Source organism: Mustela nigripes, chromosome 2, assembly GCF_022355385.1.
Source record: "Mustela nigripes isolate SB6536 chromosome 2, MUSNIG.SB6536, whole genome shotgun sequence".
Classification (NCBI taxonomy): Eukaryota; Metazoa; Chordata; class Mammalia; order Carnivora; family Mustelidae; genus Mustela; species Mustela nigripes.
This window is the reverse complement of record NC_081558.1, coordinates 87,878,057-87,893,089: the sequence shown is the minus strand read 5'-3', so window position 1 is coordinate 87,893,089 and position 15,033 is coordinate 87,878,057. Positions and strand designations below refer to the sequence as shown.

Here is a 15,033-nt window from a genome sequence, read left to right as displayed (position 1 = left end):
GGGAAGCAGGCTCCCTGCTGAGCAGAGAGCCCGATGCGGGACTCAATCCCAGGACCCTGAGATCATGACCTGAGCCGAAGGCAGCGGCTCAACCCACTGAGCCGCCCAGGCGCCCGAGACACTGTGTTGTTATATGTTGGGGGTACAGCTCTGAAAAAGACTGATGAAGTTTTTGCCCTTAAGGAGCTTATGTTCTAGTGGGGTAGAAAGAGAATAAACAAGGAAAGAAGTTTATTTTCGTGAGTGATAAGTGCTGTGATGGAGTTACGACTTTTAAGGTTAGGACAAAGGTTGGTAGACTACTTAAGATAAAATGGTCAGGGGCACCTGCGTGGCTCAGTGGGTTAAGCCTCTGTCTTTGGCTCAGGTCATGATCCGAGAGTCTTGGGATCGAGCCCCACGTTGGGCTCTCTGCTAAGCAGGGAGCCTGCTTCCCGCTCTCTCTCTGCCTGCCTCTCTGCCTACTTGTGATCTCTCTCTGTGTCAAATAAATAAACAAAAATCTTAAAAAAAAAATATAAGATAAAATGGTCAGAGAAGACCTCTATGAGAAGGTGATATTTGAGCTGATACCTGAATTATAAGGACTTAGTGTTGATGAAGACACTTTGAACAATATGTTCATAGGGAAATACCACCTAATAACACCTTTTCCAGAACAATATTCTAAAAGTTGCAAGAAAAAAGTCCTATATTCATCTCTATTAGTTTGCTAACGCTGCCGTGATAAAATATCCCAGACTTGGTAACTTAAAGAAAAATTTATTTTCCCTCCATTCTGGAGGCTGAAGTTCAGGATCAAGGTGCCAGCAGGAGTCATTTGTCCTGAAGCCACTCTTTTTGGGTTGCAGATGGCTGCCTTCTCACTGTGTCCTCACGTGGTCTCTTCCTTGGTGTCCCTTCTTAAAAGGTCACGTATAATAATGGACGTATGACCTCATTTAACTTAAGTTACCTTTTTAAAGGCCTATCACCTGTATTTAGTCAGGTTACAGGTACTGGATGTTAGGGCTTAAATATATGAATTTGAGGGAAAGAAGAGAGATAATTCAGTCCATAACAAACCCCATTTAGTTGTAAATAGTTAAATGTTGCTATTTTTTTTCTGACTTTTTACATGGAAATTATTTCATACTTAAACATTTTAAAAACTTGCAGAAGAGAATCCCCAGATTCACTTGGTTTGCATTTTGCTCCACTTGCTGTATCACCTATACATTCTTTTTGCACTCCAGCCCACCCTCATGATTTTTTAATGATTAAATTACATATACTGTGGCCCTTTGCTTCTGAATACTTGAGTATATATTCCCTAAGATCCTAGTCTCTTACATAACTTACATAATTGTATGTTGCAGTTATCAACTGCAGCAACTTTAACATTGATAAAATAATTTACAGTTTTAATTCTGTTTTTGACCCATTAATGTCCCTTATAACATTTTAACTGCTCCAGGACAGGACCCAGTCTAGGGTTTGGTATAGCATTTAGTTGTCCTCTCCCCTTAGCTTCCTTTGATGTGGAACATCTTCATAGCCTTTTTTTGTCATCATGACATTGACATTTTTGAAGAATACTTCTCTCCTTAAATTTTAAAAATAATTTTTGTACTTTTTATTTTAAGTGATAGAAGTTGCAAAAATAGTGAAGAATGCTTCTCTCAGTTTCCCTGCTAGTGATATCTTATATGACCAGTCTGACCTCAAAATCTGGAATTGACAGTAGAGCCTTATTGTTAACTAGATAACAGACTTTATTCAGTTTTCACTGGCTTTCACCTGCATTGTGTGTGTGTGTGTGTGTGTGCAAGCGCACACATGGGCTCAAGCAGCTCACTCCACCTTTTTGTTTTTTCATAGAATGTACCTCATTCAGGGTTTGTCCGATTTCTCCTTTTGATTAAATTCAAGTTATTCATTCTCAGTGTACTGTATATGTGATGATGCATTTTCACAGTATTCTATCTAGAGACATACGGCGTTTGTTGGTGATGTTAATTTTGATCACCTGGTCAAAATCTTGCCTGATTCTCCCCTCTCTAGTTACCTTCTGTTTTTTTAATCTCTTGCAACTAATAAGGAGCCTGTGGGAAGAAACTTTTAAGACCATGCAAATACCCTGTCAGTCATCACAACTTCCTTCCTGATTTGGCATTCATTGCTGATTCTTGCCTGATGGTTGCAAATGATGATTTTCCAACTCTAGTACTTCCTCCACATTCACCAGAAGGCCCTCAGCATTCTGGCATACGCAGGTGTTCTCTCTTTCCCCTCATTTTTTTCTTTTAATTTATTATTGGTAACTTACTCATTTTTGCACCCAGTTTGTCAGTATTTTTTGGAGGATTTTTGTGCCTATATTCATCAGGTAAATTGATCTATAGTTTTCTTTTCTTGTGATATCTTTGTCTGGTTTGGTATCAGGGTAATTTTGAATGAGTTGATAAGTGTTCCCTCTTCTATTTCTTTGGGACAATTTGTGAAGGATTATTAAGTATTTTAACATTTGATAGACTGAAGCCTCTGTTAAGTGTCAGGCTTTTCTTTTGTGGAATGTTTATTTTTAATTCTGTTTCTTTACTTATGAGGTCTATTCAGATTTTCTGTTCTTTTTAAGTCAGCTTTGGTAATCTGTGTCTTTCTAGTAATCTGTCCATTTCATTTAGGTTATCTAATTTGTGGGCATACAGTTGTTCTAAATACAGTTCTTTTTCGTTTCTGTAAGGTTGGTAGTGTGTCTCTTTTTTCATACCTTAATTTAGTAGTTTGAGACATCTGTCTTCTTAGTAGGAGCCTGTCAATTTTGTTGAGCTTTTCAAAGCACCAACTTTTGAGTTTGTCTATATTCTCTATTGTGTTTTATTCTCCCTTTCACAGATTTCCATGCCAGTCTTTATTATTCCTTTCCTTCTGTTTGCTTTGGTTTTAGTTTACTTTTCTTGTTTCTTAAGGTTAAGGTTAGGTTATTGTCCTGCACTCTTTTAAAATACAGGTGTTTATAGTTACACATTTCCTCTCAACACTGTCCTAGTTGCATCCCATACGTTTTATATGTTGTGTTTACTTTTTCATTAATCGCAAAGTAATTTTCAAATTCCGTTTGATACATTGGTTATTTAGGAGTGTGTTGTTTAATTTCTACATATTTGTGAATTTTTCAAGCTTTCTCTGTTACTGATTTCTTATTCCATTATGGCTTGAAGGACTTGATATGTATGATTTCATTCCTTTTAAACTTACTGAGGCTTGTTCTTTGGCTTAGCATATGATCTAACCTGAGAATTGTTCCATATGTACCTGAGAAGAATTTGTATTTTGCTGTTGTTGGGTGGAGTGTTCTTTTGATGTCTGTGTTAGATCCAGTTGGTTTGTAATGTTGGTCTGGTTTTCTATTTTCTTCTTGCTTATGATATTTCTAGTAGTTATTTTAAGTCTTTTATTCTAAAACTTGACACAGATTGGTAGAGATTAATTTAAGAACTTTATTATGTGTTAGGAACTGTTTTAGTCCTTGTAAATTATTGAGCAAAATTAGGTGAAAATCCTTTCCTCATGAAGTTTGCATTCTAGTGGGTATACTAGATGGTAAAGAAAAAAATACATGGTATATTTAATTTGGCGGTTGGTGCTATGGGGAAAAAATAGCAGGGAAAGGGAAAAGGGAATATGCAGAGGAATAGGCAAGAAGAATGGGGTAGTTATAGTGGTGGGGCTTGCAATTTTAAACTGGATAGTTTACATAACTGCTAATATCCTAAATTACATTTGATGAAGGATCTTAAGGAGGTGGAGGTATAGGTGGACATTTGAGGGAGTAGCATTCTAGGTAGAGAGGCCAGCAGACGCAGAGGCTATGAGCTAAGGTTATTAAGGATCTCTGTAAGACCTGTGAAACGCAGGTGTGCCTGGGTGGGTTAGATGGTTGAGTGTTTGATTCTTTATTTCAGCTCAGGTAATGATCTCAGAGTCATGATATCAAGCCCCACAGGGGGCTCCACATTGAGTTTGGACCCTGCTTAAGATTCTCTCTCTCCCTCTGCCACCCTACATCCCACATACACGTACACTCTTTCTCTTTCTCTCTGTCTTAGAAAAAATACTTGTGAAATGCAGGTCATACAATGATGCAGTGAAACTGCTTTGTCCTTTTTGGAGTGTAGATAGATTTTTTTTGTATTCCCTGTTTGAAGATTATGTGAGTGCCTAATGATTTGGTTATCTTTCCTTTTTCTATTCTTACACCTATACTTCATAGCATTCTTCACACATTTGTTCACTGGTTTATTTTATGTCTGTCTTCCTAGAATGAAAGCTTGATGAGGGCAAGGATTTTATCTCTTATATGCACTGCTAGTGTCTAGTGTATAGTTGACACCTAATAACTTTTAGTTTGATAGTGAATAAATGAGTTGTCAGATAATGACTTTTCAGTTCCTTATGGACTTAATTTCTAAAGTAAGTCCATACTTAAACTACCTTTCTTGTAACTTGTATTCTATCTCTAAATATATGTATGTATATATTATATGCAAACATATTCATTTTAAATTAGAGAACTAGGAAGTAATTTTATTTGATTTTTTTTTTTAAGATGGAGAGATAGTCAGTGGCATTCTTTTGACTTTACACTTTCAGAAACTAAAAGGCAACAGAAACTGATAAGGCAATAGACATTTTCCTTGTTTTGCATGATCATAGTTGTATGTTGCATTAAAATTTTTAATTCAGTTTACTTTGGGCTTTTCATTTTGAGTTTTGTGAATTCTCTCAATACTTCATCTGTATTAAAGGTATCTTACATTGCATTTTAAATGGAATTATATCTGTTATTTTGCAGGTTGTGTTATAGCTGAGCTTTTTACAGAAGGTGTACCACTGTTTGATCTCTCTCAACTTCTGGCTTATAGAAATGGACAGTTTTTCCCGGAACAAGTGCTAAATAAAATTGAAGATTGCAGTATCAGAGAATTGGTAACTATGCTAGAAGTATTCTCCATTAGGTTTTAATAGAATTGTGTTTTCACTTTTGCATTAGACAACTCTCTGGAATTTTATGCATCTGGAACAAAGAAATAAAGCCCCATAGACAATTATGAACAGTCTTTTTAAATTTACTTTGTTAGGGAGAAGTGTATAATACTTTACCTCTTTTCAGGCATAGAGCTCATTTGATTAAATTTTATATGTATATAAAACATGCCTATTATACATACACACACGTCTTCAGCTCTGCTTTGGACAGGTTTGGGAGGAAGTAAAGTGGTGCTTGGAGATTAGAGATACTGTCTAGAATAGAGCTTGCTAGTAAGAAATCAAGAAGACTTATCTAAAATGAAAGACAGGAAACGCCAACTTGAATATAATACAATAGTATAGGGCCATTTCATATAGAAACAGCTCGTTTGGTATGTCTTTCTTGAGGCTGTTCTGGATGGAAGGCTATAGAATCACTAATTAGTATAGCAGAAGAGAAGTGAGGAATTTTGTGGGAGGTCACATAAGCCAAAAATCCACCTTACTGTTTGAGGGGATCTTTATTTAAAGTCCATCAATACAGTAACTGATGGCTTTAAAGATGATGACTCTCAGTCATGGAAAGTTGTAGTATATTAAAATATTCTATAATAAAGTAGGGAAGTATAGAATACATTTTAATTTCTCTTATAAACATTAAATTTATTTAAATATTAAAAAATAAGATGTTTTAGAGGAAGCCAGTTTAGCTCATGTTCGGTGAACTGTGCACTAGTTGGTGTACCTGGCTGTTCTGTCTTTGGGTATGGCACTCATTTGTCATGTTACATTGGCTAAGGGACTTCTTGAGTTTGGGCCTGTATTTTCTTAACTGTGGAAGGAGTGAATCTGATGAATCTTTAGGGCTTAATCTGAATGTAAAAGGAATTCTATTTAAGTCACTTCTGGTATTTATAGTGCATATGAATCCTTGCAAGTTCAATGGTAGGTGCCTATTTGGAATATAAACAGAAAACTCAAATAACTAGATATATTTTTATGATATTTTAAGTATTTAAATAATGACTGATTGACTCTGAAGATGTAGAAAAATTAAACTATGCTCTGTTGAAAGAAAATTAGTTCCCTAAGATGTCATAAAACATATAATAAGTTCAAGGGTTTGTAGGATTTAACATCTCTTACACTACTTGAGAACTTTAAACCACTGATCCCCTTTTTGACTAGATACTAGAACTACACTTAAACCATGTATTCCCTTGGACTTGTGGTATTAAGACTCTAAATCAGAACTCTGATATGTATATGGATTTTAGTGGTACTGTGATTCTTTTCAGAATCGTGTGTAATTTTATATGTAAAAATTGTGTGTATACAATTTTTTTCTGGAGAAAATCCCATTGTTTTCTTTAGCTTCTCAATGGTATTACAGTACTCAAAAATGTTTAAGAATCCTTGAGTGGTGGGCAGTAATGTATTACTCACCTGTCTTAATAATTGGGAATACTGAACAGGGTATATCTCTTTATGTGTCTGGGCCATTTGTAATACTATATAATATTACAATAGTAATTTGTAATTACTCTATAATTTCCTGTTGCTTTCTAGGATGGTAGTAGAGTCCCATATTGCTTGTAGTCAGGTTCTGAAAGTAGCTTGAAAGGTGAAGATTGAGAAGAGTTGGAGTTACCTCAAAAATTCTTTATGTCATGTTTAAGTTGCCCTTGTAGCTTTCATCTGATTTAACCTGCTGTTCTCAAATCTATTTTTTACTCCTTTTCTCCCCTTGGTGTAGGTAACTCAGATGATTCACCGTGAGCCAGATAAACGTTTAGGGGCAGAAGATTACCTAAAGCAGCAGCGTGGCAATGCCTTTCCTGAAATATTTTACACATTCCTTCAGCCCTACATGGCCCAGTTTGCCAAGGAAACATTTCTTTCTGCAGATGAGCGCATTCTGGTTATACGGAAGGATTTGGGCAACATTATTCACAATCTCTGTGGACATGATCTGCCAGAAAAAGCAGAAGGAGAGCCTAAGGAAAATGGGCTGGTTATCTTGGTGTCTGTTATAACGTCCTGTTTGCAGACCCTTAAATACTGTGATTCCAAACTTGCTGCTTTGGAACTTATTCTCCATTTGGCCCCAAGATTAAGTGTAGAAATTCTTTTGGATCGTATTACTCCATATCTTTTACATTTCAGCAATGACTCTGTTCCTAGAGTGAGGGCTGAAGCCTTGAGGACGTTGACCAAAGTTCTTGCTCTTGTCAAAGAGGTTCCTCGCAATGATGTCAATATCTATCCGGAATATATTCTGCCAGGCATAGCCCACTTAGCCCAAGATGATGCTACTATTGTTAGACTAGCCTATGCTGGTAAGAACTTATTGTCCAAGTAATAGCTGCTTATATTTTTGAAGTTAGTGACTATAATATCTGTTTCTCTGATTTTGGGGGGGAATTCTGAGAGTGAATTATAGTCCTTAAACTATTTGTGTACATTTTGATAATTTTCATAAGTGATCTGTCTATCCTTGGGACTCAACTTTTGGTTGTACTGATTTTTGAAGTGATCAGAATTATCAAGTGAAAAATATGTAATATAGAATCCTATGATTTTACTGAGTATACTACATTTAATTTGGAGTGAGACTAATGTTTACAAGTATGCTCTGATTGAGTGTGTTTAGGTCTTTGTAAAGTTTCTCTGAACAGACATGCTAATTTGAAGATCATCTTTAGATTACAAGTCTTTTGCTGTTCAAAAAGATGAATTTTGCTTGATAATTTGGTTTTGAAAGAACCTAGCCTATTACCAGATTTTAAGGTCCTTTTAGTTACTGTAGTGCTTAATGTGTGTGGCTTCTTTGTGTTGAGGTTATAACACATATACCTGTTTTACTTGTAATTCTTACTCATAAAATTAAGTGATAACAGATTCATGTTTTTTAGCTCCCCAAATTAATTCTATATACTTCTTTCTGCATGGAAAATGTCACTGAAGCATTAACATAATTCATAATTTATTTCTAATATAATATGTAAAGCAGAGATTGTTTTGGTTTCTGTAAATGGTACATAAAGTGTGGTGGTGGTATTGCCACTTTTTTGAAAGGTATTTGATAGGTTTGTTAAATTTACAATTGTCTATCATTATTTTAATGGAACATACAAAAATGGTTGCTGGACTCTGGCCTTATCTCTAGGTACATTCACTGAGTGGTGGTTGTTGCATTTTTTTTTCTTCCCTATACATACATTTTTATTTGTATTTATCCATTGCCTATTATTTATGGCTTCTGGTTTCCATAACTGTATGGGTACACATGTCAGGCCTAGAAAATTCAGGATTTCTCTAAGACATGTACATTTGAGATTACAATTTATAACAAAGTATATTTATAAGTCACTTGGCAAACATAAACTAGAAAAATTTAAATAAAAGTTTATAGGTTTTAAAAACAAACTGTATCTTTCTTTAGAGTTTTGTGACCTACTGTTGGTCTTAATTTGTTCTCAGTTGTGTTAAATGGATAAGGCTCTGATGTGTAGGTGCTGTGTTAACAGAGTGACAACCAATTACTAATAGTGATAGCATAAAAGTAATAGCTACTGTTTATTGAAAAAAAAACTCCCATCAGGGCATCTGCTCAGGGTTGCAGGGATTAGTTGCAAGAGATATATAAATTTTAAGATAGATTCCAGATTCTAAGATACATGGATTCTGAGATTCTAAGATCTATATATTTTTTGCAACTAATCCTTGGCAAAGCTTTGAGCAATAGATGCTATATTACCTTTATTTTACAGGTAAGGAAATTGGAAATGGGAGAGGCTAGACAATATGACCTAAGTGTATCTGGTCTCATTCTTTCTCAGTTCTCGGAGCTGCTGGTCTTTACCTTGACTCTGAAGCACTCTGCTTTTCTTTGGTCTTCTGGGTCTTTATGGTGAGAGTCTGTGGTAACCAGGGTCCGTGCTGGTACCTTGCATTGTCCCTTCATTGTGGCTTAGTGCAGGATAAACCTGCCTGTTTTTGAGTTGAGCCAGAAGTCTATTTGAACGTTTATGGTTAAGTATAATTAAACCACACATGTCAGTAACTATAAACGTTTAAAATCAGTTTTTAAATGTCTTTTAAGTGTTCTTTTTAAACTCAGAGGTGGTATAGATTTGTATCTTGTGTAAACTTTCAAGTGTATTGTGGTTTATGAACTTAAATGGGGGAAATAGGCATAGATCTACTCAGATTTTAGAAGTGCCTCGGAAAGTAAGAGACTTTTCCTCATAAAGATACATCCATTAACGTGGGGTGGGGAGCATTCATCTAGAATTTGACTTATTATCAGAGGATGGCCCAAACTCTCCCATCTTTAGGGCAGGCATTATGACAGGCATTACAGGGTATTCATGTCTTGGGTACTTAGAGGTAAAGTTTTGTTCTTCAGAACAGTTTTGAACCTGTTGAGGGTCGGGGCAGGGAATAGTGGGGCTATAAGACAAAGGTAATCACTGCATTTGATAGACTGAGCAATCTCAACTCTTGTGACATGCACCTCAATTATAGTGGTATTAAAAATTTAAGGAAAAAGTGAGTCTTGGAATTAATAAAATGAGGCAGTTAATTAAGGTTTATGTTCAGTGCTATTTATTGCTAAGGAAAAGAGTGCAGTCTTCGGCTGGTATGGACATATGTTAAGAAGCACAGAAATGGGGGTGCTTGGGTGGCTCAGTGCATTAAGAAGCAAGAAATGGGAGGAAAAGAAGGCTAGAGACACAGGCGTCAATAAGAAAACAAAAGGGAGAAGAAAGTGTAAGCATATCTGATAGCAAATGTGACAGCACAAATTAGAAGTAGATATTTTCACAGTGCTAAGGAATATCAGACAGTCTTAGGAGAAAATGCAACTGTAGAAATGCAGCAACCTTACACATTGGTTCATAAGAACTTCAGAGTATCACAAGGAAGGCAATCTAATAATGGTTGATTCAGTTTGGTAATAGCTCTGTGAGGTAGATGTGACTTATGTATATGTGAAATATACTCCTGTGTTAAGCAGCCAGCTAGTAAGTGTTGGGGGCTGAGATTGGAGCTGAGATTTAAGGCGGGTCTGTGTGATTCTGTGTGATACTGTGTGAGTCTGTCATACTGAAAATAACAGTTTAGCCCGTTATTTTAATCTGAATGTTTCTCTTTTAGTCTAATGTATGTATCTCACCTGTTAAGATACTCTTCCTAGGTCTCTGTAGAAGGGTTAAGCTTTTCCCTTAGTAGATTTGAATGCTTGTTCTATGCTATTTTTGTATTTTTTCACAGTTCTATTGAGATATAATTGACCTACATCACTGTATAAGTTTAAGGTATAAAGTGTAATAATTTGACTTCACATATTCTGAAAGGATTACCACAAGTTTGGTTGGCTTCCATCCTCTCATATAGGTACAATAAAAAGACGAAAAACAGAAAAAAAAGTTTTTTCTTTGTGATGAGAACTCTTAGAATTTGCTCACTTAACTTTCATATGTATGATATAGCAGAGTTAACTATAGTGTTTATGCTGTACATTTTTGTATTTTTAAAAGAAGTTTATGTTTTATTATTAAAACTGTTAGTTATAGGGGTGCCTTGGGAGGCTCAGTTTGTTAAGTGTCTGCCTTTGGCTCAGGTCATGATCCTGGCGTCCTGGGATCAAGCCCCCTGTTGGGCTTTGTGCCCAGTGGGGAGTCTGTTTCTCTCATATCCATTACCCTGCTGGTGCTCTTTCTCTCTCACTTGCTCTGTCTCTTTTCTCAAATAAATAAATAAAATCTTTAAAAAAACTGTTAGTTGTAGATTATGAGATTAGTTACCAAAAATCTGATTAGGTTAAGAACTAAACTGAAAAGTCCTACTTTTCCTCCTTAGTTTTATGATTATTATTTTTATGTATAAAGACCTGAAGGAAGAATTATTATAGGAATTTAAGATTATAATAAATTTTTCCCTTTTTTATAGAAAACATAGCTCTGCTGGCTGAAACAGCTTTGAGATTCCTGGAATTAGTGCAGTTAAAAAATCTCAATATGGAAAATGACCCAAATAGTGAAGAAATAGATGAAGTTACGCATCCCAATGGAAATTACGACTCAGGTAGTATGATTTTCTCTTCCAGGTTTATTATTATTTGGAATGAATTAGTCATGTGGACTTGAAAGAAACTATTGTAATTTTTGTGTAAGATGAAGGAATACCATATATATATAGGTGGGAAAGGTCACTGATGTTTCATTGTTCTCTCTGCTCTGTACACTATTATCTAACGAGAAAATTATCAGCTTGTTGTTACAGATTCTAAGCTCAGTTGTTTTTCAGCCACAACTGATTTGTATAAACGGTAAAGCTAGCTGAATTGTATAATTCTTATAAGATGGAAGGAAAAAAATTGACAACGTCATAGCCAAAGAATCTAAGCCTTTTTTCCTTATGTGAATATACTTTGAGTATCCTTAGTCATGAACTGTTTGTCATACTGTCTATGATTTATGGATCAAATCCCACAAACACCTTTTGCTTTAAATGTATAGATGTGATGTAAGCTCTTTGAGGTCAAAGTTCCTGTCTTAAGTTTCTTTACATACAAACAACTCTTAGCAGGCTTTTAATTAATGTTTATTGAGTTAAAGATTTAGAAGTAATACGCTTAGATTTCTTGGAGCACAAGATTTTTATGCTATACACAAATGGTAATGGCTCTATTACTTGTAAGAATGATATCAATTTTAGGCAGCATATATTCTCTGGAGTTGAAGTCAGTAGAATAATTTTGAACTTAAAGAAGAATGTATTAGAAGGGAAATCGTCGCTTTTTTCATGGAATTACTTAGAAGATAATACTGTCCTACATTCTGTAACCATGTAACTGGACATTGATAGATAATGAAGTTAAAGTTAGGTGTTAAACCTTTTTGGGAGTTAACCTAAAGTTTGTCTTAATGTGAACGTAGTATTTTGCTTATCAGACCACCTTTTCTCTTGACAGTGGCTGCTCCAGGAGCGACCTTTGCCCTCATACATTTAGCCAACAGATAATCGTTAAACATAATTTCTGCACTAGAAATATAGTGGTGAATAAGACAGAAAAGATCCTTGGTTGAGCTTACATTTTAGAAGGGAAAGGAAGAAGGGAGGGTGGGTAGGAGATAAAGTCAGAGAAGAAGGTGGTGGCCAGATCATGTAAACCCTTGACAGGATGTGTAGTATAGTTTCTGCTTTCTAAAAATTTAGTAAACTGACCTTTGAAATGCTTTCTTAAAGTATTAAATTATACCATCAGTTTATATCCTTAACCAGTCTAATATATTGAAGTTCTTGATGAAGTTGATTTTATTGGTGGCAATAAAATAAAATTTATTGGTGATTTTATTGATTGTTTTGGTGCTTTCCCATAGTTTTTTTCTTTGAGCTTCAAAAATAGGTCTGTTTAATTAATGAGATGGTAACCATGCTTGTGGCATCTGCTTATCAGGATGTTGTTCTTCAGTTTATATTTTGGTTTTCTGTCTGACCTTCAGAGCTCGAACAGTGGAAATATTTAGTGATTATAGACTTTTTTTTTTTTTTTTTTTTTTATTTTGTTTTTTTTTTTTTTTTTTTTCATTCATAGCTAGAAAAGTGAAAATTTTTATTTTTTTTAGATTTTTTTTTTTTTTTTTTTTTAATGGTGGCTTCTTTATTCTCTTTCTGCAAGGAGTAAGAAAGAAGACTAGATCTATAACTTGGGAAAAAACTGATCCTATCTTTACCTTTTTTTATCCCTTTTTTTTTTTAGAGCTGCAAGCCTTACATGAAATGGTCCAACAGAAAGTTGTCACTTTGCTAAGTGACCCTGAAAATATTGTGAAACAAACCTTAATGGAAAATGGAATAACACGCCTATGTGTATTCTTTGGACGTCAGAAAGCCAATGATGTTTTATTGTCCCACATGATCACTTTCCTAAATGATAAAAATGATTGGCATCTGCGTGGAGCTTTTTTTGATAGTATAGTTGGTATGTTTTTCTATTTGTTTTAAAATATATCTTTAAGATATCGAATTATTCTCTCAAACAGTATTTCCATGAGGTCTGAAAATGGATGATAAGTCTACCAATTTCATTAATAATGAAATAAGCTCCTAGTGTTTCTGTCTGTCTTTTATGCTGCTTTTGGATGATAAAAATAACTTTTATCAAGGGATTGGTTAATTAAATTGTGATACACATTCATATGAAGAAATAATCATGTGGTCATTAAAAACAATGTTTTAAAAGAATATTGAATGACCTGAGAAAGTACTATGAAATTCTATTAAAGTGATCAAAATATTTTAAGGTAACATAACAAATCATATATTTATAATGAAGCTGGAATATTCTAAGATTTGTAGTGATTATCTCTGGGGCTGGGATTTTAGGTGATTATTTTCTCTGTTTTTTATATTTGTCAAATTTTTTATAGTAAGCATTCATCAGAAAGTAACTTTTATAATCAGAAAATAACAGTTAAACTTAGTATGATTGAAAATCAGTTTAGTTAGGAAGAAAATTAAAGCTTGCAGGCTATGCTTTGTGTAAACTGAAAAATTAAGTAGGTTTTTTCCCACTTTTTAAAAAATGTTACAGTTTTTATTTTGTTTGTTCATTTGTGTGGTTTTTCCAGATTTCACATATAGGTGAAATCATATTGTATTTGTCTTTTTCTGACTTATTTCACTTAGCATAATACCCTCTAGATCCATCTGTGTTGTTGCAAATGGCAAGACTTCATTCTTTTTTGAGACTGAGTAATGTTTCATTGTATAGATATACACATCTTTATCCATTTATCTATTGATAGATACTTGGGTTGTTTCCATGTCTTGGTTATTATAAATAATGCTGCAGTAAACATAGGGGTACATGTATTTTTTCAAATTAGAGTTTTTATTTCTTTTAGGTAAATACCCAGTGGAATTACTGGATCATATAGTATATCTCTTTTTAATTTTTTAAGGAACCTCTATACCACATCTTTATCCATTCATCTGTCCATGGGCATCTGGGCTCTTTCCATAGTTTGGCTATTGTGGACACTGCTGCTATATTTTTATCTTTGGGGTAAATAGCCAGTAGTGCAATAGCTGGGTCACAGGGTGGCTCTTTTTTTAACTTTTTGAGGAAATGCCGTACCATTTTCCAGAGTGGCTGCACCAGCTTGCATTGCCACCAAGAGTGCAGGAGGTTTCCCCTTTCTCCGCAGCCTCACCAACACCTGTTGTTCTCTGACTTGTTAATTTTAGCCTTTCTGACTAGTCTGAGATAGTATCTCATTGTGGTTTTGATTTGTATTTCCCCTATGCCAAGTGATGTTGAACAATTTTCATGCGTCTCTTGCCCATTTGGATGTATTCTTTGCAGAAATGTCTGTTTGTGTCTTCTGCCCATTTCTTGATTGGATTATTTGTTCCTTGGATGTTGAGTTTAATAAGTTCTTTATAGATTTTGGATACTAGCCCTTTATCTGTCATTTGCAAATATCTTCTCCCATTCTGTTTGCTGTCTTTTGGTTTTGTTGACTGTTTCCTTTGCTGTGCAAAAGCTTTTGATCTTGATGAAGTCCCAATAGTTTTTTTGCTCTTGCTTCCCTTGGTTTTGGTGATGTGTCCAGGAAGAAGTTGCTGTGGCTAAGGTGGAAAGGTTGCTGCCTGTGTTCTCAAGTATTTTGATGGATTCCTATCTCACATTGAGGTCTTCCATCCATTTTGAGTTTATTTTTGTGTTGGTTTAAGGAAATGATCCAGTTTCATTCTTTTGCATATGACTGTTCAGTTTTCCCAACACCATTTGTTGAAGAGACTGTGTTTTTTCCATTGGATATTCTTTCCTGCTTTGTCAAATATTAGTTGACCATAGAGTTGAGAGCCCATTTCTGAATTCTCTGAGATTAGTTGACCATAGAATTGAGAGCCCATTTCTGAGTTTCCAAAGAAACAGTGTTCCTTCAATCTGTGTGCCTGTTTTTGTGCCAGTGCCATACTGTCTTGATGATTACAACTTTC

General features: G+C 34.9%; 1 protein-coding gene across 3 annotated transcripts in view; it reads left to right on the top strand.

Moving 5' to 3' along the window:
- PIK3R4 (phosphoinositide-3-kinase regulatory subunit 4) overlaps positions 1–15,033 on the top strand; it is a 79,630-nt gene that overhangs the window by 5,180 nt on the left and 59,417 nt on the right. For 2 of the 3 annotated variants that reach the window (XM_059390911.1, XM_059390910.1), the window contains exons 3-6: positions 4,838–4,971; positions 6,770–7,352; positions 10,972–11,106; positions 12,785–13,006. In XM_059390911.1, coding sequence (XP_059246894.1) covers positions 4,838–4,971; positions 6,770–7,352; positions 10,972–11,106; positions 12,785–13,006 — 1,074 coding nt within the window. The remainder of the gene's footprint in view (positions 1–4,837; positions 4,972–6,769; positions 7,353–10,971; positions 11,107–12,784; positions 13,007–15,033) is intronic. The other variant, XM_059390912.1, reaches the window with a different exon arrangement.